General features: G+C 48.1%; 1 protein-coding gene across 2 annotated transcripts in view; it reads right to left on the bottom strand.

The window, feature by feature from the left end:
- The window catches only part of GPD1L (glycerol-3-phosphate dehydrogenase 1 like), a 62,062-nt gene that overhangs the window by 4,243 nt on the left and 34,854 nt on the right, over nt 1-22,965 (bottom strand). For both annotated transcript variants that reach the window (XM_046001510.1, XM_046001511.1), the window contains 3 exons: nt 15,227-15,339; nt 5,374-5,607; nt 4,762-4,868 (listed from right to left, as the gene is read on the bottom strand). In XM_046001510.1, coding sequence (XP_045857466.1) covers nt 4,762-4,868; nt 5,374-5,607; nt 15,227-15,339 — 454 coding nt within the window. The remainder of the gene's footprint in view (nt 1-4,761; nt 4,869-5,373; nt 5,608-15,226; nt 15,340-22,965) is intronic.

Below are 22,965 nucleotides of genomic sequence, written 5' to 3'. Positions count from 1 at the left end.
CGTAACCTGCAGAGTAGAACACTTGTCATGTGGCAAGTGTGCAGTTAAGTGACAGTTTATACCCACAGCCACAAGACAGCCCCTAGGTCCTAGCAAGCTCTTGGGAGGATAGGCCCCAAGTGTTTAATTCACCTCTGCATCCTTGGGACCTGGCACAGTGCACAGATGAGAGCAGGTGCTCAGCGAATATTGTTGAATGAACACTGGGAATGGGAGTTAGAGCCCACAGATTTTAGCCCCTTCATCTTTCCATGGCTTAGTTTTCCTGATCCCATGATCAGAACGATTTGTGTCTCCCCACAGCAGGGTGGCAGGTGATGAATGGCCACCCAAAGCCATTCCCAAATCCCTTTACTCTTTACCAACACTGCAAACAGCCTAACGCTCCATTTCCCAGACTTACTTTCTCCTAGAATTAGCCAAGGAAGCAAATTCCAGAGAGTAAGACCCAACACCTCTGCTGAGGAAGATATTCTTCTCCCTGAGAGGCACTGGAGGAAAATTCTGCTTCCCCACACGGCACCTGCTCCATGTCACTGAGTGCAGCTGTGTATGTGATGCATGGAGCTGCTGCAGCCGTCTTGAGGTTTTGAGGGAAGACTGACAGGATTACTGAGATTCTAAGCTAGAGGCACTGCATCAACACCAATAATGTCCACCTCCAGAATCCTTGTTCCATGAGAAAAATAACCCTACTGTTTGAGGCTGTTTAAACACTCCCGACTTTCAAATTGTGTAGATGGGATGCTAACAAGAGATTTGGAATACGTGTGTGGGGGGGGGGGGATTTTTGTGGACAAGTTACTTGTTTATTTTTCACAACCACCCTAGGAGATGGATAACATTATCCCCATTTCATAGATAAGGAAACTGAGGCACAGTTTCTAACTCTGGAGCCAAGATTCAACCACTAGGCTATACTACCCATCTAAATGTTATTTTATATAACATAAAATGTCATAAGGCCAGTTAGATCAGTTTGGGGAACTCTCTAAATGAGGTTAGAGGTGAAAGGAGGGCGATAGACAATTATTTCATTGAAAAATATTGGCATGAGCCAGTCAATTAGCCATCCCACTGATGGATACTGAGGACTTCAGATGTGTCCATCTTCAACCAGGTGTAGGATGTGGAGTATTATCAGTAAGGTCCCAGCCCTCAAGAAGGTGACAACATGGTTCTGGGCTGAGCGGTGCCCCCAAATCCCAAATTCATCCAATGACGTCCTAACCCCCAGGACTTGTATTTGGACCTAGGGCCCTTAAAAAGGTAATTACGTTAAAAGGGGTTCATAAAGTGTAGGCCCCAAACCAGTATGGCTGGCATCCTTATGAGGCAAGGAGATTAGGACTCACACAGGACAGAGGGAAGACCACATAGAGACCCAGGGGAAAGACAGCCATAACAAGCCAAGAAGAGAGCCTCATGAGAAGGCACGTGCTGACCCTTTCATCTTAGCCTCCCAGACTCTAGAACCGTGAGAAGGAAATTTCTGCCGTGTAAGCCTCTTGGTCTATGGTATTTTGTTGTGGCCGCCCCCGCAAACAAACGCAAACACCTGATGCTCACACATGCCCCTAAAGACGCATGCACAAGGAAATGTAATAAAGCAAATTTTCCAACAGCAGAAAACCCCAGACGACGTGCCTATCTATCCGGAGGAGACTGTTTAAATAAACTGTGGTTCTCCCACACTGTGGAATGTTCTGCAGCCATTACGTGAGAGATCTGCCGGTGCCGATGTGGCCCATTCTTCAAACCCTATCCTCCAACGAAGAAAAGCAGAGCGGAACGGGGAGCGCAGCACCCATCCCCTAAATGGAAGGATATGCTACAAACTCAGAAAGCTCCCGGCACTGAGGTGGGGCTCCAGAGTTGACTTTTCACTGGGAGCCTTTTACCAAGATTCGAATTTCTTTTTTTTTCAACCAGGAGCATGTGCCCCTCTCCCCCCACACTCGCCCAAATCTAGAGGACTGAAAGTAAAATTGCACATTTATGTAAGAAGCCCACAGCCCCTGAGCAGCAGGATGGTCTATACCTGGGGTTAGGAAGCCACAGCTTGAGAAGCCAACCTGGCCTGTGGCCTGTTCTGCACTGCCTGCAAGCTAAGGACAATTCTTCTATGTATCAAGGGCCATATAAGGGAGGAAAAAAAAAAAAAGAAAAAAAAAAAAGAATATACACCAGAGAGCTGTATGTGGACTGCAAAGACTAAATATTTATTACGCGGGTCTTTACAGAAAAAGTTTGCCGACCGCTCCTGTAAACAGGATGTTCAAAGCTGGGAGAGTTATCTGCGTCTGGAGGAGGTGGATGAAGGCGGGCCTGAGGACAGACCTGGGTCACCTCAAGGGTGGTCAGGGCTGACACGCCTATCAAGGGGGGCCGTCTAGGCAGGTCAAACAGCAGGAGGGCAGACATGCACAGAAGCCTCTGAGAAGAGGGTATCGTGGCAAAGGGAGGTCTGCTTCAGCTGAAGGAGGGGTTGTAGGGCGTCCCAGGACAGTGTCAGAAAGTTCCAGGGGCACAGAACTGAGAGGCGCTATCCCACATGCCAACCTAAGGACCCATTCTGGATGAGCAGGAGTGAATCAGAAGAGTCAAGGTAGAAGGCAATCATCAGGTGTGGTTTGATTTGGTGTAAAGAAAAAACTAGGGCACAGATAAAAATATGACCTGCCCCCAGACCACATGGCTAGGAAGCCCCCAGTTGGCTGGAAACATTGCCCTTCCGCTCACTGCACTTTCCGTGGCCACGGGGGCGGGGTGGGAAGAGAGGAGATCGGAGTATTGGGGTGACAAAGGAAACAGAGCAAGGGAGAATGGCAGAAACTGGGTTCTGCCTGTGCAGCTCTGGGAGGCGCGTGCAGGGGAAGGGAGAGCCCCCCAGAACTCTGCGCCCCAGCCTGTGGGAAGCGACGTGTTCCCTCCAACCCGGCAGTGACCTCATTAAGCACAGGCACAGCCCGTTCCATTTCAAATCAGGAGAAAGAAAATGGGATGTGACGGAGGAGGGGCATCTGCTCAGAGCCGAGGTTCACCTGCTTGATTACACCTGCTTTTCTAAAACAGGCACAGGTACTGGAACCCAGAACACCAGTTCCAATCCACAGCCTCCCCGAGTTCCACGATGGAGACAGACTCGTCCATTCATAGAATCCTATCAAATACGCCCCACGGTAGCGGACAGATGGCACTTGAGAACCGTGATTGGGAGATCATCAGCATCCACCAACACCCAAATGTTTTCTTAAGACTTTAAAAAACTCCCAATAAATATTTAACGGTCTGTAAAGTCGCCCCACCACAGACAAGCACTCCGCTGTTTGCCCGTAAGTATGGAAGGAACACCAGGCCCATCAGAGGTATTTTCCTTTTAGCCACGATTTACAGGTAATTCTCCTCCTCTGGAGGCCTGTTTATGCCTTCCATCTCTGCCTGACTGGTTCTGAAAGCCATTTCAGAAAAATAAAGTGCGAATTAAAGAAGGAAGACAAATGTCCTGTCCTCCCTCCTTTTCAACTTTCCACAGGAACTCTATGCCTGATCAGTGTGTACTGGTGCAGAGAGGAGGAGAGCTGGGTGTAGGGGCGGTAAAGGTGGGTGGTCAGGAGAAGCAGACATCTGGACTGAGCCGAAGAGGAGGAAGGAGACACAGCAAAGAACCAGCAGCCACGTCTCTAATCACCACTGGCTCAGGGGGAAGTGAGTGCCCTGGACTGGCCACCCCTGGCAGTGTCCACCCAGCCACCCGGCCCCCTCCTCTCCCAGGCAGGCAAACCTCTCCCTCCCTCCCGGAGAGGAGGATACACAGAATATGCTGCATAGGCGGTTACTAGATGGTGTCGCCGGCCTCGTGGTTATGGAAGGCGGCTCAGCAAAATCAGCAAGATAAAGGGCCACAGGGCAGCTGCAGAGAGGCTGGCGGCTTGGCGGGGGCGACGGTTTAGTCCCTCAATCAGGCAGCCCATCAGGCTGTCCCAGGCCCACCTTTAGCAAATGACCATCCTGCTAGGGCAGTGGAGGCTAGAGGCACCTGTTCATCCACAGGACACAGACACTGCCAAGATCCGCGGCGAACCTGAATAAAGGTCGCTTCTAGCGGGAGCATTCTGGGCTACCTTGCACGTTTCTTCTTTTCCGAACTGTCTGACCTTTTGTTAACAAGACTATATCTTTTTATAACGAACAACAAGATAATCTTCTGTTCTGAGTTCAAGACTTATCACATGTAGTTCTTACTGAACACCCTGCAGGATAAACCAGAACCTCAAACTTCGTGTTCTTAGTGCTTTTACAAGACTAAGTTCTTCTTGGGGAACCTGGGCGGCTCGGTCAGCTAAGCGTCTGACTCTTGGTTTCAGCTCAGGTCCTGATCTCAGGGTGGTGGGATCAAGCCCTGTGTGAGGCTCTGCACTAGGCGTGCAGCCCGCTTAAGATTCTCTCCCCCCTTCCCTGCTCCCCCCATCTCCCTACCCCCTGCGTGCTCTCATAAGTGCATGTGCTTTCTCTCTCAAAAAAAGGGGAATTGAGTTCCTCTCCCCAAAGCTGAGGCTGGTTCTGTGTCAACACTCATTTTCAGGGCAGGAAGATGTTTCCTGCCACAGATGTTCACATCACACGAAGGCGGAACTATCTAAGCAGAGTTCTGCACACAGCTGTGCTCATGTGCACTGACTGGGACGGCGGTCATGAGGGAAGCAGGGGGTGGCCCTCCTCGGGTCGCAGGGACAGTGGGGGCGGGGAGGGGGTACTTACTTGTCAACCAGTCCCTTCTGTTTCAGGATCCGGTATACTTCAGCGGACGTCTGCGGTCCTTGGAGCTTCTGTCCGTTCAGCATCTCCTTCTCCAATTCTTCGATGGTCTTAAAAACAAGCAGAAAACGCTATTGTAAAGACTAGAGAGTCAGGTGCCTGGGTGGTGCAGTCAGTTGTGTCTGGCTCTTGGTTCCAGCTCAGGTCGTAATCTCTGGGTCAGGAGACGGAGCCCCACGCTGGGCTCCATGCCGAGGGCAGAGTATGCTTGCCATTCTCCCCCACCCCACCATGCACACATGTGCACGTGCTCTCTCCATCTCGCAAATAAGTAAGTCTTCAGGAAAAAAAAAAAAAAAGACCAGAGAATCACTTATTTCGAGAGGAGTGCTGGGGAGGGGAGCTGCCATTCTCCCTCTGCACAAGCCATGGAGAGACATGCAAGCTGAAGGACTCAGGCAAAGGTACTTTAAAGCGAAAGCAGATAAGTGGCAGTGGGATACGCCCAGCAAATGACAAATGCCTGCCTCCACTTCCAGGGGACCGCGGCTCGCCCCAGCCCAGGGGTCTCTCAGTGAGGATGCATGCACCCAGGGAGGACAGGCCAGGGGCTACCTTCCCGGTTTTGGCAAACGCCTCAGCCACCCTGCGGTTCCGGCCTCCGTAGCAGGTGGTGATGAGGTCAGCCACGCCGCAACTCTCCAGGAAGGTGGCCGTGGACACCTGGCCCTTGCAGAAGATCCTGGCGAAGGCGATCATTTCCATGAGCCCCAGGCGGATGACGGCAGCTTTGGTGTTGTCCCCGCTGTGGAGGCCATCACAGAACCCGGCTCCCACCGCTACAATGTTCTGTGAAGGAGACAGGGAAGCCCCAGGACGCCTGTCACATGCCTGCCACAGACCTAGGCTGCTGGAAGGTGGGGGAAGGGCAGGGGGGACACACAGGGCCGCCTGGCCCACCCTCAGAACGCTCCACCGGTTCCCACGCAGCCCCAGCTTCCACCCTTGCGCCCTGATGGCCAGAGGGGAAAGAAGGCACCAAGCTTCAGCGCTCCTGTTTATAGGACCAAGGGCCCAGGTCTGGGGTTAGCAGGAAGCAGGAGCTGGGGAGCATCAGCCAGAGGATAAGAATGGCTGACTGAAGGCTCTGGTTAGAGATTGTTTGGACAAACTGCCTTTCTTTTTTTCCCCTTAAACCGAATGCCTGATTGAATTATACCATTCACATGGAAAGGTACGCAGGTCCTAAGTGTCCGCCTTGGTGATCGTCTCACAACGGAACACACCCTTGGAACCCGCACCCTGATCGAGAAACAGAACGTAACCAGTGCCCCAGAAAGCCACCTCTCACCCGCTCCCAGTCACCACCCTCCCCAAGGTAATCACAACACAGATCTGCTTCACCTGTCTTTCCATTCTGTATGAACAGGCTCGTATGCAATCCTATGTCCATCTTTTTCTCAATTCGACATCGTGTTTGTGAGGCTGAGCTGTATTTCTACAAAGAGCACCTTTATTTTCACTGCTGCATTCGTTTTTAACTTAGTTTACTGAAACGGAATTAACTAACATACAGCGTGGCACTGGTTTCAGGGGCAGCATTCAGGGACCCGTGAGTTGTGCGGCTCACCCAGCGCTCAGGGCGTCTGCTGTGTGAATACAGCACCATTTTTTCCAGCCCTTCCCCTGCTGATTGGCAAGGGGATAGTTCCTAAGCTTAGGCTACTGCAAATGCTGCTGCTGGGGCCAGGCCGGTGCGTGGCTCTGCGTGACCACACGCAGTCATTTCTGTTGGGCGTGTGGCTGTGAGTGGAGCTGCTGGGTCAGTCCGTCTGCAAATGTACTGCTCAAGCTTCAGCCTTTTGTTTCACTGAATTATCCCTAAATAAGCATTCCCAGGCCCCCGAGCTCTCACTCTCACGTGGTCCTCTGCCACGCACACGGCAGGTGAGACCGAGACCTGCCTCTTCAGAAGCTGACCGTCTGGTCTGGGGATCAGCACACTAAGGGCGAACTGCCTGTTTCTGTGAATGTCCTGGAGGCCAGGCCCCCCTGCTTGTTTGCACACCATCTGGCTGTCTGGTGCCCCTTTTCTTTTTTTTTTAAGATTTTTTTTTATTTTTTTTTTAAAGATTTTATTTATTTATTTGACACAGAGAGATCACAAGTAGGCAGAGAGGCAGGCAGAGAGAGAGAGGAGGAAGCAGGGTCCCTGCGGAGCAGAGAGCCTGATGCGGGGCTCGATCCCAGGACCCTGAGATCATGACCTGAGCCGAAGGCAGCGGCTTAATCCACTGAGCCACCCAGGCGCCCCAAGATTTTTATTTATTTATTTGACAGAGAGAGATCACAAGTAGGCGGGGGGTGGGGGGGGAGCAGGCTCCCCGCTGAGCAGAGAGCCCGATGCAGGGCTCCAACCCAAGACCCTGGAATCATGACCTGAGCCAAAGGCAGAGGCTTTAACCCACTGAGCCATCCAGGCAGCCTTGCCTGGGTGCTCCTAATAGCAGATTTTAATACTTGCTACAGACACAGACCGTACGGGCCACAGAGCCCACAGCATTTCCTACTCAGCCCTTGCAGAGAAAGTTTGCTAACCTCTGGCCTAACAGGAAAATAAAATGGATGCACATACCTCTAACCTGGGCGGAAAGTGGCAACCCGCAAGAGGCGCTGAAAATCTGATTGTTATTTCAACCTATGTGTACCAAGCATGCCCTGTGGGCTGTGGGAAGCTCTCCGCAGGGCCCAGAGAGCAGTGCCAGGGGACGTGGGGGCTGAGGGTGCCCCCAGGGAGGAGATGCCAAGACCGAATGGGACACAGAGCTTGTCCCCGATGAGCTGATGAAGATAGTTGGCATATAATGAACAACAAAGTGCATCCAGGACGACAGCGTGTTGGGAGGAGCCACAAGCTTCATATCAAAGCAGGCAAGGCTGCACCAAGGGGCGGCCTCTCAACTGGGCCTCACAAGTGCCCAGGTTCCTAGCCCTGTCTACGCTACTAGCTCCTGCACCGAGCACACACGCTCGATGCCAGGGAAAATGCAAGTATTTCCCCTTTGTCTAACCACACTAGCATTTTCCCATACTACCTGACTACTTAGGAATTTGTGCCTGGAGGGATCTTAAAATATGAAACTACCTGGTAATGAACAGGAAATGAAATAAGCACATCTTTTCCTCTCCCTCTGCCCCCCCAAAAGTGTTTTTTATTAATAAAAGAGGATCTCTCAAAACATCAGGCCTATAAAATTTGAGGGAGGAGGTTAAAAGCAGAACAAACCGGGGAGGAAAAATGTCTTCTCTGGTTGATATGCCATTTCTAATAAAATACATCAAACCAGTATTGATGTGGCCAGGCTCCCGCCCCCGGGGAAACAGAGTGGCCATCTCACCAGGAGACCAAAGACACAAAGCCATTGCAGATGAAAAAGGAAAAACAAAAAACAAAAAACAAAAAACCCAAACCACTGAGCCCTGCTGAAGCTTTTGTCTATTTCCAATACACCTAATAAAACAGCACCCTTTCTTCCAAGCTTCGAGGGCAGAATGAAGAGGGCCAGAACAGGGGAGAGGGGTGGAGGGGCCCATAATCTATCTTGTTCCCGTCCTCGGGAATAATTTCAGGGCTTACTCTGGATGCTGGCTAGTCTTCTAGTGGCTACTGACATGGAAAAGGGAAGAATAAAAAAAATTCTTTCAAAAATGATCAGAAAGCTGGCATGAGCACATGCAGATTTTAGATGAATTTGTTCTCTTTCTGTGCTCTAGAGGGTCTCCCAGTGAGGTTATGAGCTGTTCTAACAGACCAACAAAGCAGGTTTCAGGTGGATCACTCTCTCCCCCCTACAAAGGCTGGACTCCAGGGAGACCCCACCTCCCACAGCTGCGGGTAGAGCTGACGAGGAACTGGGTCTTTTGCATTCAGAGCCCGAGACAGCCCATCTGGCCCATGTCTTCCTATGGTACTAACTTCTGTCTGTACCCGCAAAAGCCTCCCAACTCCTTCCTGCCCACACAAGCAATGGACACTGTGGGTTTCATCGGCTGCCAACAGCATCTGTCTCCCCCCGCCAAGTACCTGCTGCGGGTGCTCAGAGACACAGGAAGCAGGCAGCTCCCGCGTTGGCACGCTCTTAGGCTCTGGCAGCCTCCCATGAAGAGGGAAGGGGAGAGGCGGCAGGAAAGGAGCCAAGATGTGGAGGGGTGAAACGACCCCCTAACCTTTCAGGCAGAGCACGATGCAAAGATGAGGGGGGCTGGTAAGAACACCCAAGGGCTGGCTCCAAAGAGACCCGGAAGCCCCTCCTGGCGGAAAAGCCAGACTAAGGAAACCAGGGGAGACACTAGAAGCACAAGCTTGGAAATCCAGATGGCCTCTGGCCTCTGGTTCTCACTTCGCCTCACTGCTGTGTGACCTTGGGAGAATGACTCCACCTCTCTGAGCATTCTGTGCCTCGGGGATAAAATTCAGGGCTTGGATAGACTCTTTCAGGGCCCTTCAGGTGGTGACATTCCTCCAGGAAAGCTGGTGCAGCTGTGGCCTGCTCACAGCTGGTTAAGTGGGACGATCGCGAGGCAACAAAGAGATACCCAGGCATGGGGGTATTTAGCACAGAGGCCATGAGGCCAACTGTTGGATGAGCCTACTGAATGGCTAAATTGAAGTTACCATGGCAACATGCCAAGGCCTAGGATCCAAAGGGTGAGACGGTTGAAATGGCTCTCTGCTGTCTCCTGGACCATCCCCTGCCCCCTTCACCACAACATAACCCGTTCTGGAGGTTATCTGACCAACCAATCTCAGTGCATGTCTACGGACTGAATGAGAGATACAACGACTTCCTTCCAACGAGGGGCTCCTAGACACAGAGGAGGAGAGAGGGATTACTTACGAAAGCCTATGGAATACCCACCATGCACACAGTCTCCTCTAGGCTCTCCTGACAGCCCTGGATCGTGTGTCCCTTGCCTCCTGGCCCACTCACAAAGGTTCTGCGGCTTCCTGAGAACACCTCGCTGGTGAGTGACGCCATTCCAGGACCTGGCTCCCTGGGCCCACTCTGCTCCCCGCGCCTTGCCCCTTCCATGGTATGGCAAACTTGGCCAAGCCAGTCCCCCACATCCCATAGGGTCGGAGACCTTCCTGAACCCTCTGCAATCAGATGCCTCTCTGGCCTTCATGTGGGTTTGGGAGGTAAAAAGGTAGGGTAAGGAGAAGAACCGATTGGGGGGGAGGGGGATAATAAAATGACAGTTGATCTAAGTGCGTCCGGTATTATTAACTGGTTTAATCTTCACAACATTCCGACAAGGCAGGCACAGTGATTCTGCTCAGGGAGAGGTGAGGAAACTCCCACACACAGGGTGAGTAGCTGGTCCAAGGTCACATGGTGGGACCTTTAGGACGAGGCTGCCCGGCTCTAGAGTTCTCAGGGGGAGAGGGCGTCATAGGGTGGTATTCCAGGTCAGTGAATGAAAGGCACAGAGGGGCCACCTCAGATTCGAGATAAGAACTTTCTAACAGGAAGAGCTGACCTCACCCAACCAAAAGGACTTGGAGGTGAAGGAGTGAGCTCTCAGTCACTGAAATCATCCAAGCAGAAGCTGTGTGGACGAGCCCTGAGCTGCAGACCAATGCTTCTGAGCTTTCATGTCACTGCTCTCAGAGCAAAGACAGATGAGGGTGCCCAAGGCCTGGGACCGCAGCAGCTCTCTTGGCCCTTCTGTGACCCCCTCACTGCAGGGCACACAGATGAGGACTACCTCAGTTTCCCCTAGATGTCTGACCTCCCCACGGTGGGGGCAGGCTGTTAGAGAGGTGCAGGAGGCCACTGCAGGGTAAATGCCTCCCTTCCCAGGGGACCCTGGGCACCGATCCAGTTTAATCGCCTTATGATGGATCTTGAAACCCTCTCTCTCTCCCTCTACCACTTATCACTGTCAAAAGAAAAATAAACACACTGAGCCAGTCAGATCGTGTTTGAATAGCATCTGAGCAGATGTCCTCTGAGATCGCTCAGCTGTGAAAGTTATCATTATCCACTGTGCATTTAAATCTGCTTTAAACTATTCTGGAGCTAAAAATACCATGATTTTCAGAAGACAGACGTGCTTAAGCCCTTCCCCATTTCCTGGGTTATGGCAATACTCAGAGGCAATCATTCGCCCTCAAGTGCCGTCTTTGCAACTCTGAACGCGGTGGGGTTGGATGGGATGCCACTCCTTCCACTCCTAGCCTCCCTCGGAAAGAACCAAAAAGAACGAAGAGTGGCCAAAAAGAACGCCAAAGTGGAGAAGCCTCCCCGCGCAGGGCCCAGGCTACCTGCGGGTTAGGCAAACGCTCTCACCACGTGGGAGGCAGGGCTCCAGTGAAACCCAGGCAGTAGTCAGTACTGCCTGTACTGGCAGCACACCGTCTGATTCTACCCAAGGCCAGCTCCCGGGGCTGTGGGCCTAAGGGAGAACTCTGATTGTAGAGTGCAGGCTGACCCCCGGCCAGGCACTGTGTCAGAGCTTACAGCTCAGGCTGAGGTTCAAGCCCACAGTGAGCCCACCAAGCTGGGCCCCCTACAGCAGTGATGTCCAGCAGAGGCTTCTGCAATGATGTAAACGTTTTCTGTCCGCTCATCCAACAGAGTCGGTAGCCACAGAGACTCCCCAAGGACTCACGTGGCGACCGAGTCTTTGAAATGGGGGGACTGTGGCTCCAAAACGGAACTCTTGTTTTTGTTTTTTTTTAAAGTTTTAATTAATTTGGATGTAAATGCAATTGGCCACATATGGCTAGTGGGATCCAGCAGTGTGGCCCTGGCTCGACACTAGGCCTGAGGCTGTGCTTCACCACGTGATTTATCTCAGCCAAAGCACTGGGAGAAACTTAGATGCCCAAGTATCAGGGGTGCTTAACCTCACTACTGAACATCCCTGCCAGGGAATGTCATGTGGCTGTCACAGGGTATGGGGTTATCCCCCAATCTACTCTCCTCCTCCTGAGTCAGAAAGTCCCTGACTTTTACACAAGTGTATGGCTCACCGAGGGAGAAAAAAACAAAAAACCATTTCCCAGTGTGTCTTGCAGCTAGGTACCGTTACAGAATTAAGTACTGCCCACTTAGATGAAGCCAAATCATTACATTGTGATCCCCAGAACCCGCCTTAAAGGACAGCTATCACGTGCCCTGTATCCTTTCTTTTTTTCCACCCTACTGCCTGGAACGCAGACGCGATGACTGAACTCTGTCACCATTTTGGAACATGAGGACAAGCATCCACCCTTGTGAGCAGGAAGGATTGGGTCCCTGAAATTCTGTGGAATGGAGCTATCACATGGATTCAGGATTTTTATAGAAGAAAGAAATTAAGTTCTATTGTGTTCAGCCACTATGATTTTGGGTCACTGTTAATGAAACCTAACCCCAATAAAGCATCTGTTAAAAATGATAACACAAGCTGAGTGGTACAGGAATGATTTTTGTGCTTTGCTGTAAGGACTGCCACTTAAAATTTACATTAAAACAAACAAAAATACACCCTCAGTGAAAGAAGCCACATGCAGAAGAGTAGATACTGGACAACTCCATTAGGAAAGTTCTAGAAAATGCCAACTCCAGTGTACAAAGGCAGATCAGTGGCTGCCTGGCTGGGGTAGGAACTGAAAAGAGACATAGGGAATCCCTGAAGGATGATGGAATTGTTCTATATTTTAGAGGTGATTTTCAGGGTATATGCACATAGTTGTTAAACCCCACTGTATTAGGGGACACCTGGGTGGCTCAGTTGGTTGGGCATCTGCCTTCAGCTCAGGCCATGATCCCAGGGTCCTGGGATTAAGTCTAGCATCGACTCCCTACTCAGCCAGGAGCCTGCTTCTCCCTCTGCCTGCCACTTCCCTGCTTGTATTCTTTCTCTCTCTGACAAATAGATAAATGAAATTTTTGAAACAAAACAAAACAAGAAACCCCACTCTATTAGGCATTTTAAATGGATGCAGTTTAATGTATGTGATTTAGGATTAAATAAAGTTGATATTTTAAGAAGATATTCCCTTACTGGAGATTAACACAGGTAAAGGAGATTCTGAAGGCAGTAAAACGCACTGCTGCAAAATGATTTTCATAAAGTTTTTACATTTTCTTTTTGGTTTTATCCTTGTAGTGAGCTGTTTGCTTTTTTTTTTTTGGTAACTCAAATGCCCTCATGGTTTTGAGCACCAAAAGGAAGAGTGTACACTTCTTTGATTCCTAGAATGGAGATTACCAAAGACTGTTAATTTAATGCGAAAGAGTAAAACGTGTCCAACTATTTGAATAGTTAAGATCCAGTTTTTTGTTTTTAAAAGGGGCCATATACATACCTACACTCACTAAAAAGACTGCAAGTGTATAGGAAAAAAAAAAAACCAACCAGTGGTGATCTTAGGATGTAGGGATTCTTGGTGACTTACACTTTCTTTGCATCCTTCTGTTGTGTGAAACACAATGAATGTGCACTACTTTTATAATCAGAAAAAAACAACAAACTATTAGTTACGTAATAAAAGAGACAACGTCCCATTCGTCCTTGGTTGGCAGCCTCTGACAAGCGAGGACTTCATTTTATTCAACTGGACACAAACCAAAATAGCTGGGCTGTACATAGGAACCAAAGAACACCAAACTGAGATTCTTGGAACCCGCCTTCACACTCCAACTGTGCCAGTATTTGCTACATTCGGTGATTTAATCTCTCTGTATCTCTGTCTCCCTATCTGTATGACGGAATGGTTAGACTCAGTTACTGCCAAAAATGCTTGTTTCTCAGTTTTCAAAAATCCCAGCTCTGATGCAAGCCGACAGGCATGATGGTAACTGATCCTGTTTCAAAGGACAGCCAGAGAAGGATGGTAAATGGTCCTCAACCCCCATCTGTCTCTGCCCCAGTAGCAGGATCCACTTAAAGGTTTCCTGCCAACAAAAATGAAAAGCCAATCTATGTTCAGACATAAAACCAGCATGAGGTCCCATTAGCTGAAGCTTTTCCAGAACCCTCCATCTAGAATCTCTCTTATCCCCAAGCCCCCTTTGTTCTGGGCAGGATCTCACAAGCTTCCCCATCCACCACCAGAAATATCCAGTCACTTAACCATTGTTTTGGACCAACACAGGCTGGTGCTGAGCAATTAGGCATTCATGATGCCCCTGCTGTCAGGTGGTTATTAGTTTAATGAAGGACTATTAAAACCACATAAAAATCTCAACCTAAAAAAAAAAAGAAAGAAAGAAAAGAAAAACCACACAAAGCAGCCGAAGCCAGTGTCTTAACTGTGTAAGCGGCCTGCCAGAACGTGAATGCCCCACACAAACTTTCAGAAACAGGGCCATATGCTGCCCCCAAGGAGCCTGAGCCTTTCACTGACTCTCCTTCGTAAAATCCTCATTGTACAGGCACAATTGACCACACGAACATGAGATACGAATTCCACAAAGTGGTTTTAAACTCTGACGAGAAAAAAAGGACGTATGTACAATCGAAAGAAAAGAGCGGGAAGGCATTTGTTGCATTCTCTTCTTTTCAGCATACTTTCTATCTCTGCGATTTTTACCTGACAAAGCCTAAACCCAAGCCAGATTGCCTGACTTCCTTCCTGAGGTGCTCAAATTCCTGAAAAGCAGCTTTTGCTACAAAAGACAAGACTCAAAGTGCCTCAAAGGGGGGTATTCATTCACAGTGAGGCTTTTTTTTCTTTTTTTTTTGAGAAGGCAGCTGATTCCCCTGGGAGAAGGATCAGAAAGTGCAGCCCGGCCTCCCACTGGCTGTTTCCTAGCGTCAGGCCAGAGACGGCCCCACCACCAAGACTTCCACAGGCTGACTGGAACAGGTTGGGAGCCCACATGGAAACGCTTCCCTCTAACCTCCCCGGCCGCTGGCCTAAAGAAGCTGCTTCTTTCATTGGCCCATTGCCCTCCGCGGACAAAGATAGAACTATTCTTAGTGCAGCCTTCGTCAGCAGACTACCTTCCCTTTAAAAAAGAACCAATGAAGCCATCGAACTGAAGGAGTAGGGTAATTCAGAGAGAGGTTACGTCCCTTCCCCACTGAAGACAGTCTGCAAGAAAAATATATGAATTCATAGGGGGGAAAAGACACCCAACAGTGCTCCGCTCCCCTGTAAAACTCTACAATCAAGGTACTCTCCATGCTTTTTAAATATTAATGCTGCCAATTTCCCAAAAGACAAACCCACCACACTCCGCACCACCACCCCCAATTTACAAATGAAAGCCAAGCCCGTGGAAGAGGAAGTCCAACCACCCAGGACAGGCAGCGGTAAAACAGGAAGTAATAAACAAGGCTCTCAATTCACTATTCTTCCCTCAAGTAGGAGCACAGAACACAGAGCCCACTTTTCAGGATTAGATTTGATAATGCGGACAGCGGCCGATTAGCTCCTCTCCTGGGGCAGAAATAACAATGCCGACTTTACCTTAAGAGCACCACAGAGTTCGACAGTGTCTGCGTCTTCTACCACAGTAATTCGAAAATTTGGAGTCTGCAGAAGTTCTTTGAAGAGAAGGCCATTCTCCATTATTTTGCTGCCTGTTGACAGGTTAAGAAAAAAGGGAGTTAATAAGAATGCCTACTCTTACAGTTTCGAGTGTTTTTCTTATTACCATAAGTAATGTATATTCATCACAGAAAATGCAGAAAATTCAGGAGTAGAAATAGAAAACAAAAATATTCCGTAATTCTACCACAGATGATCATTAGCAATTTGGCACGCATCTTTAACCTACTCAAATATGAATATACACAGTTCTTCTCAGAACTGGGAACTAACATTTCATAACCTGCTTTCCCCCATTTTGCCACAGGAGTAATTTTCAATGACATATTTACTACATCATTTTAAATACCCACTTTGTGTTTCACTGTGTACATGTGTTCTATTCTACCTAAGCATCTTTTCTATGTTTAACACCTAAAACTGTTGCAAAACTTTCTGCTACCACAAACACTTCCGAAAGCAACGTCCATGGTTTACATTTGTAATCAATTCCCGTTCAAAACCACCCCCTTCCTCTGGAAAAGAGCACATTCCCTTCCACTCATGGAAGGGAATGACCACTTAATGACTCCATTAAGTGCTTGGACTCAAAGCAAATGGGGCATATTTCCCTACTCCTTAACCTTGGACTCGGTCATGTGATTTGGTCAACAGGACAGGAGCAGACATGACGAAGGGTATTCTCCCAACCCACTCGCGCAGAAGTGGGGCTGGTTTCAATGTGAGCCGAACATTCCCTGGCTCTCCCAGGGCCAGGAATGGGCCCAGCAGGAAGATGAGACACACATGGGCGGAGCCACCCAGCCCAGCAGCCCTGGCTGAGAGCATCCTGCCCCCAGGGACCCACAGGTGTTAGCTGTGCTTACTTTGTGTGCCACTGCGCTTCCTGTGATCCGTCCTTAGCATCACTATGGGAATAACCAACTGATACAAACACCAGCAGCTACGTTCACTGGACGGAAGGGGCAGACAGACAGAAATGCATTCAGAGAGTACTGGCTTTGGCTACAGCTACCTCCTGTCCCCTGGGATGGCACCTGGAATGGGATGGAGGCTCTGGAGTTTTTCCTTTCTCTCGTTTTGTTTTGGGATTTGGGATTAAAAGTAAATCAAGCACAAATAAAACTTTACACGTAAAGCCTGGTGTGAAACGCTCTGATCCGTGAGGGTGCAAGGGTGGGGCTCGGCTCTGGAAACCAGAGGTTTAACCTTTCCAGCCACATCAGGATCCCGAGTCAAGTGGCCGCACAGAGATGGCAGAAGGCTCACTGAGGACTACAGTACTGGGGCTCTGCCTGCCTCCAGGTTCCCAAGCTTGTTCCCACACGTGTCTCTGAGCATTACAATCACCTGGGGATCTTTAACGACTCCTATGCCCGCCACATCCCAGGCCAATTAAATCAGTCTCCCGCGGTGGAGCCCGCATTTAGTCTTTTCGAGCTCCCCAGCTGACTCCCGAGGACAAGTTTGCAAACTCTGATTTCACCTACTGCGGGGTCAGCTTCCTCAGGAGTGAAACACTACAGTACCCTCAGGACTGTTGTGGGGTTAAAGAAGCAGCAGGTGTGAAAGAGCCCATTAGAGGACATAGAGGTCCCTCAGAGTAACAATGGGGAGAGCTGACACATGCTTATGACTGATGTTTGCCATCTGCAGACCTAGGGGGCCCCAGAGAGGTTTACCAACGTGCCCAGGATCAACAGGCTCATAGGAGGCAGAGCCCAATTCTAACCCAGGTGCTCTGGCTCCGGGGCCCATGTTCTGTCTCTCTATGCTATGCTTCCTCCTGGGGGTGGCGCAGAGGGGTGGCGAAGAGAAACCAGAAAAACCCAAATAAACATCACACAGCTGCATTCTTCCAGTGAAGAAGACAAAGATAACTGTCCCCCGCTACGATTCCATCCCTAAGTAATAGAACGTGAAAATAATCCAGGGGAGAGCCGGAGATGGATGACGGGTATCTGGGGCTCACGACACTGTTCTACCTCTCCTTTTGCTTTCTTTAAAGAAACTGTCCATAAGAAAATGTTTCAAATCCCTACACCCAATCCTTAGAAACACCTTTCCTGCTCTACAAGCACTGCTATTATCTATTATTTAGTAGAGTTCTCCAAATATTAGAACTGTGTCCGTTTGAGCCAACTGTCCTCTTCCTTTTTCAAACAGGCCGCCAGACGATGTGGGTGACTCTGTGCAACCCTGTTTCATCACCTGGGTTGGGTAAATCAACCCCCAGCCTCCACATCATGACATCATTACTGTCCTTCTCCTCCATCCCTCACCACGGGTCACTGCTCAGTGCCTCCAACACGAAGGACGATCCCGAGCTCCACAGACAAGCTCCTCGCTGAGATCACTAATCCAGCTGTCTGCAGCTAGGCTCGAGCTGCTGCTGTGAGCTGACAGGCAACACAGGCAGGAAGAAGGGCACTCTCCATCTGCCACCGAGACAGGTGGGGTCGGTCTCCCGGGTCCTCTGCGGCTGCAAATTACACGCAGTGTCCCTGAGAGAGGTGGGCTTGATTGACTGCGATCTCACTTTTTCTCATTTGTACTTTAAAAAAATGATTATTTTAAATCAAAGCGAGGAAAGCACTCACTGTATTATTACCAATCATAAGTAGTGAGGAAGGAAGCAGGGACCCAGACCATCTGCTCCAGAACGGGTCATGTCCAACAGCCACGGGGAAAGGCTGCCCCAAACCCAATATGAACCAAACAGGGACATGTCCCTTCTGTTTCATGCCAAGTTTTAGAGATAATCAACCTATGCAATATGACACCTTCAAACCTTCCATTGTGTGTGTGATTCCATATTTGTCTGTGTACTCGGAAGCTCCACAGGGAGCTTATGTATCCTCAACACTTGGCAGATGCTGGATATGTAACAGGCTTTGAAAAGTGTTTGTGAGGTTGACAGTGCAAGTCTCCAGTTCTTGAAGTCAGTCCCAAGAAAGAAGGGAACTCTCGCCGCAAGGGGGCACCACAGTTCACCATGCAGTTAGAATTTTTGCAAGTGTCTGAAAAACAAGGCTGTTTTTTCTTCTTCCTCCACAAAAGACTCCAGTCTTTGAAACTCCCGAACCTACTATAATTAAGAATGAGTTGGTTGCTAATGTCATCAAGAAAGGAGATCTGGATTAACCACAGCGCCATTATCGAATGCAGGAAATTTAATGTTGGTACAATTATCTAATATACAATTCGCATTCCAATCTTGCCTATTAGTACAATGCTGTCTTTCATGGCAACCTTCCCTCCCCCAACCCAGGATCCTACTGCATTTGGCAGGCACGTCTCTGGAGTCTTCTTTAATCTGGGATACTCCTTAACCTTTCGCTGTCTTTCATGACATTGGCATTTTTTTAAGAGTGCAAGCCAGTTGTTTTATAACATTATTTATGTTATTTCCTCATGGTTAAGTTCAGGTTCCATAAAACAATTTAGAAAATAATCACCTTTGGCTTTTAGTTTCCTTTCAATATTTTACTTAATTTAATTCAGGTCACTGTTGCCAAGAGTGACTTGTTGCCAACAGACACTGCCAATCTACAGAGAAGGCAGTGGACACACTGGATAAACAGAAGCCAGAGGGAAAAGAGAAATAATTTCTGTGCATTTGTCTGTCTTTACAAAAGAGCCTAATATGCCCAACTTAATGTTTTCCTACAATGACCATAGCTTAGAGGTACATAAAAATTCTAGCCAGAATCCACGGGTAGACACAGGTTTCAACCAAGGATTAGAGATGGGATCTCAGCCCTACAGAATGATTAGGGTAACCAGCCATTTCCAACTGACTCCCAAGACTGATTGCCAATTTATTATTGGCAAATAGGACTGAGTTGGAACTAGTTAATTTCTTTTAATAAAAGTGATTATGTAATTTCACAGGCTACATTAGAATCACATGTGGCTAAAAGAACTAACTGTGAGAGAATAAAACCTATATATAGGCAGGTATACAAACAATTTTTCCCCCCTGGAAGAATACTTAGAAACTGCTAACAGGGATTCCCTTTGGGAAGAGGGAAGGAAATTACATTTTTTTTTTTTTCTAAAGGATGCTATTGCAATTATGTAGGAACACTATGTTTTCAGTCTGGGGAATGGATGTGGAAATTTGATGTTTTGCTCTTTTTCATAGAACAATTCCTGTGACAAGAACAGATCACATTTTCCCTTACTTCTGTTCAAAATGTTGGCACAGAAATGAGTTAAGAAATTTAATGCTTCAAGGGGCGCCTGGGTGGCTCAGTGGGTTAAGCTGCTGCCTTCTGCTCAGGTCATGATCTCAGGGTCCTGGGATCGAGTCCCACGTCCGACTCTCTGCTCTGAAGGGAGCCTGCTTCCCTCTCACTCTACCTACTTGTGATCTCTCTCTATCAAATAAATAAATAAAATCTTTAAAAAAAAAAAAAAAAGAAAATCCACACTCTTGGCTTAGTTAACATTTGTCTCCCCTTCTACCATGCAAAGAAGAGGGCTGAATGATTAGAATGGAAAAATAAAGTAACTTTATAAAAAAAAAAAAATTAATGCTTCTTTATGATTAAGAGTGGCTGGCCATTTGGTAATTGAGGCTTAAGGATTTTTTTTTTTAAGATTTTTTTTTTTTATTTGACAGATCACAGGCAGGCAGAGCAGCAGGCAGAGAGAGGGGGAAGCAGGCTCCCTGGTGAGCTGAGAGCCAGACGCTGGACTCCATCCCAGGACCCGGAGATCACGACCTGAGCGGAAGGCAGAGGCTTATTAACCCACTGAACCACCCAGGTGCCCCAAGGCTGGAGAATGTTTGCACAACAGACCTACCCTTGTCTACTTGTACCGTGGCAGAGACTTAAACCACTGAACCACCCAGGTGCCCCAAGGCGGGAGGATGTTTACACAACAGACCTATCCTTGGCTATTTTGTACTGTGTCAGACTGTATCTGTTTCAAAGTGACTAATCTCATGATTTTATATAAATGGCTCCAATCTGCTAAACAATTTGCTGAATAAATGAGATCAGCCAGCAAAGTTCACAATGTCTTCAGTAAGGCAGGGTTAGGTGGAGAGGAGACCCAAGACTATTCCCTTCTGCCTCTGTGATCTTTTATTTATTTATTTTTTGTAGAAGATTTTGTTTATTTATCGGACAGAGAGAGATCACAAGTAGGCAGAGAGATAGAGGGGGAAAGCAGGCTCCCCACTGAGCAGGGAGCCCGATGCGGAGCTCAATCCCAGGACCCTGAGATCATGACCTGAGCCAAAGGCAGAGAGGCTTAACCCTCTGAGCCATCCAGGCACCCCTGCCTCTGTGATCTTGTGAAGTAACTCATTCTTCATCTGTAAAGCAATGGACAGTCTGGGTGATACCAGAGGTTCCTTCCTGCTCTGCTGGTCTGTGATTTTCTGGAATCCCTATGATCTCTATAGGAACAAAATGAGCCCCCTTCCATGCTGAGGAGCTCCAGAGGTGGGACCTGAAATTGGATAAGCCCTTGTCCCTTTATCTTCACAGGAATGAACCCAAGTCAACAGCGAGTTAGGAACCAACTAAAAGGGACACTATTAGGGGCGCCTGGGTGGCTCAGTGGGTTAAAGCCTCTGCCTTCGGCTCGGGTCATGATCTCAGGGTCCTGGGATCGAGTCCCCTGTCGGCCTCTCTGCTCGGCGGGGAGCCTGCTTCCCCTGCCTTGTCTCTCTGCCTACTTGTGATCTTTGTCAAATAAATAAATAACTAAATCTTTTTAAAAAAGGACACTATTACATAGTACCTAGAGAGCAAGAGCTTGAAGTCAGTCCTGATCCAAATCTTGACTCCACCAATAGCTAGCTGTAGAATCTTGGGTAAATCACTATTAATTCCCTCAATCTCGAGTTTCTTAGTAGACACCTTAAGATTTGCTGTGGGTTTTTAACTTCTTAAAAAGTTTTAGGTTAAGGTATCTTAGTGGATACCTTAAGATTTGCTGTGGATTTTTTTTAACTTTTTAAGAAGTTTTAATTCCAGTTAACATAGTTTTATATTTAGTTTCATGTGTACAATACAGTGATTCAGCACTTCTATACGTCACCCCGTGCTCCTCACAACAAGTACTCTCCTTAATCTCTATCACCTATTTACCCACCCCCCCCACCCCACCCCTCTCCTCTGGTAACCATCAGTTTGTCCTCTATAATTAAAGAGTCTGATTCCTGATTTCTCTCTGATTTTTTCCCTTTGTTTTTTGTTTCTTAAATTCCAGATGAGTGGAATCATATGGTACTTGTCCTCCTCTTATTTCACTTAGCATTATACTTCCTAGCTCCCTCCATCCATGTTGTTGCAAATGGCAAGAGTTCGTTCTTTTTTATGGCTGAGTAATAGTCCACTATACATATGCACCACATCGTTATCCATTCATCAATGGACACTTGGGTTGCTTCCCTATCTTGCCTATTATCAATAATGCTGCCATAAACATAGCGGTGCATGTATACCTTTGAATTAGTGTTCCTTTATTTCGGGGGTAAATATCCAGGCGTGTGATTGCTGGACTGTAGGGTAGTTCTATTTTTAACTTCTTTTTTAAACATTTATTTAGAGAGGAGGGTGAGGAGTAGAGGGGGGAAGAATCTCAAGCAGATCCCACCAGCTCAGCATGGAGCCAAATGCGGGGCTCAATCTCACAACCCTGAAATTGTAACCTGAGCCGGAGCCAAAAGCCAGGCATTTGACCAAGCCACCCAGGCACCCTGTATTTTTAACTTTTTGAGGAACCTCCATACTCTTTAAAATATTTTATTTATTTATTTGATAGAGAGGTCACAAGTAGGCAGAGAGGCAGGCAGAGAGAGAGGGAGAAACAGGCTCCCCACTGAGCAGAGAGCCCGATACGGGGCTCGATCCCAGGACCCTGAGATCATGACCCGAGCCGAAGGCAGAGGCTTAAACCACTGAGCCACCCAGGTGCCCCAAGGAACCTCCATACTCTTTTCCACAGTGGCTGAACTGGTTTTCATTCCCACCAACAATGCAAGACATTTCCCCTTTCTCCACATCCTTGCCAACACCTGTTGTTTCTTGTGTTGTTAATTTTAGCCATCCTGACAGGTGTGAGGTGGTTAGCTCATTGTAGTTTTGATTTGCATTTCCCTGATAAGTGATATTGGGCATCTTTTCATGGGTCTGTTGGCCATCTGGATGTCTTCTTTAGAGAAATGTCTGTTCAAGTCTTCTGCCCATTTTCTCACTGGATTATTTGGGTTTTGGATGTTGAGTTCTGTAAGTTCTTTATGTATTTTGGATACTAACCCTTTACCTGGTATGTCATCTGCAAATATCTTCTCCCATTCTGTAGGTTGCCTTTTTGTTTAGCTGACTATTCCCCTCGCTGTGCAGAAGCTTTTCATTGTGATGTAGTCCCAATAGTTAATTTTTCCTTTTGTTTTCCCTACCACAGGAGGCATATCTAGAAAGAAGTTACTGTGTGCGCTCTCTTCTAGGATTTTCATGGTTTCAGGTCTCACATTTAGGTCTTTAGCTCATCTGAATTGATTTTTGTATATGGTGTAAGAAAGTGGTCCAGCTTCACTCTTTTACAGCTTGCTCTCAAATTTTCCCAAAACTGTTTGCTGAAGAGACTTTCCCCTGCTTTGTCAAAGATTACTTGGCCATATGATGGTGGGCTTA

Source organism: Meles meles, chromosome 4 (genome assembly GCF_922984935.1).
Source record: "Meles meles chromosome 4, mMelMel3.1 paternal haplotype, whole genome shotgun sequence".
NCBI classification, from domain to species: domain Eukaryota; kingdom Metazoa; phylum Chordata; class Mammalia; order Carnivora; family Mustelidae; genus Meles; species Meles meles.
Note: the sequence above shows the minus strand (reverse complement) of the source record. Positions and strands in the feature narration are given on the sequence as shown.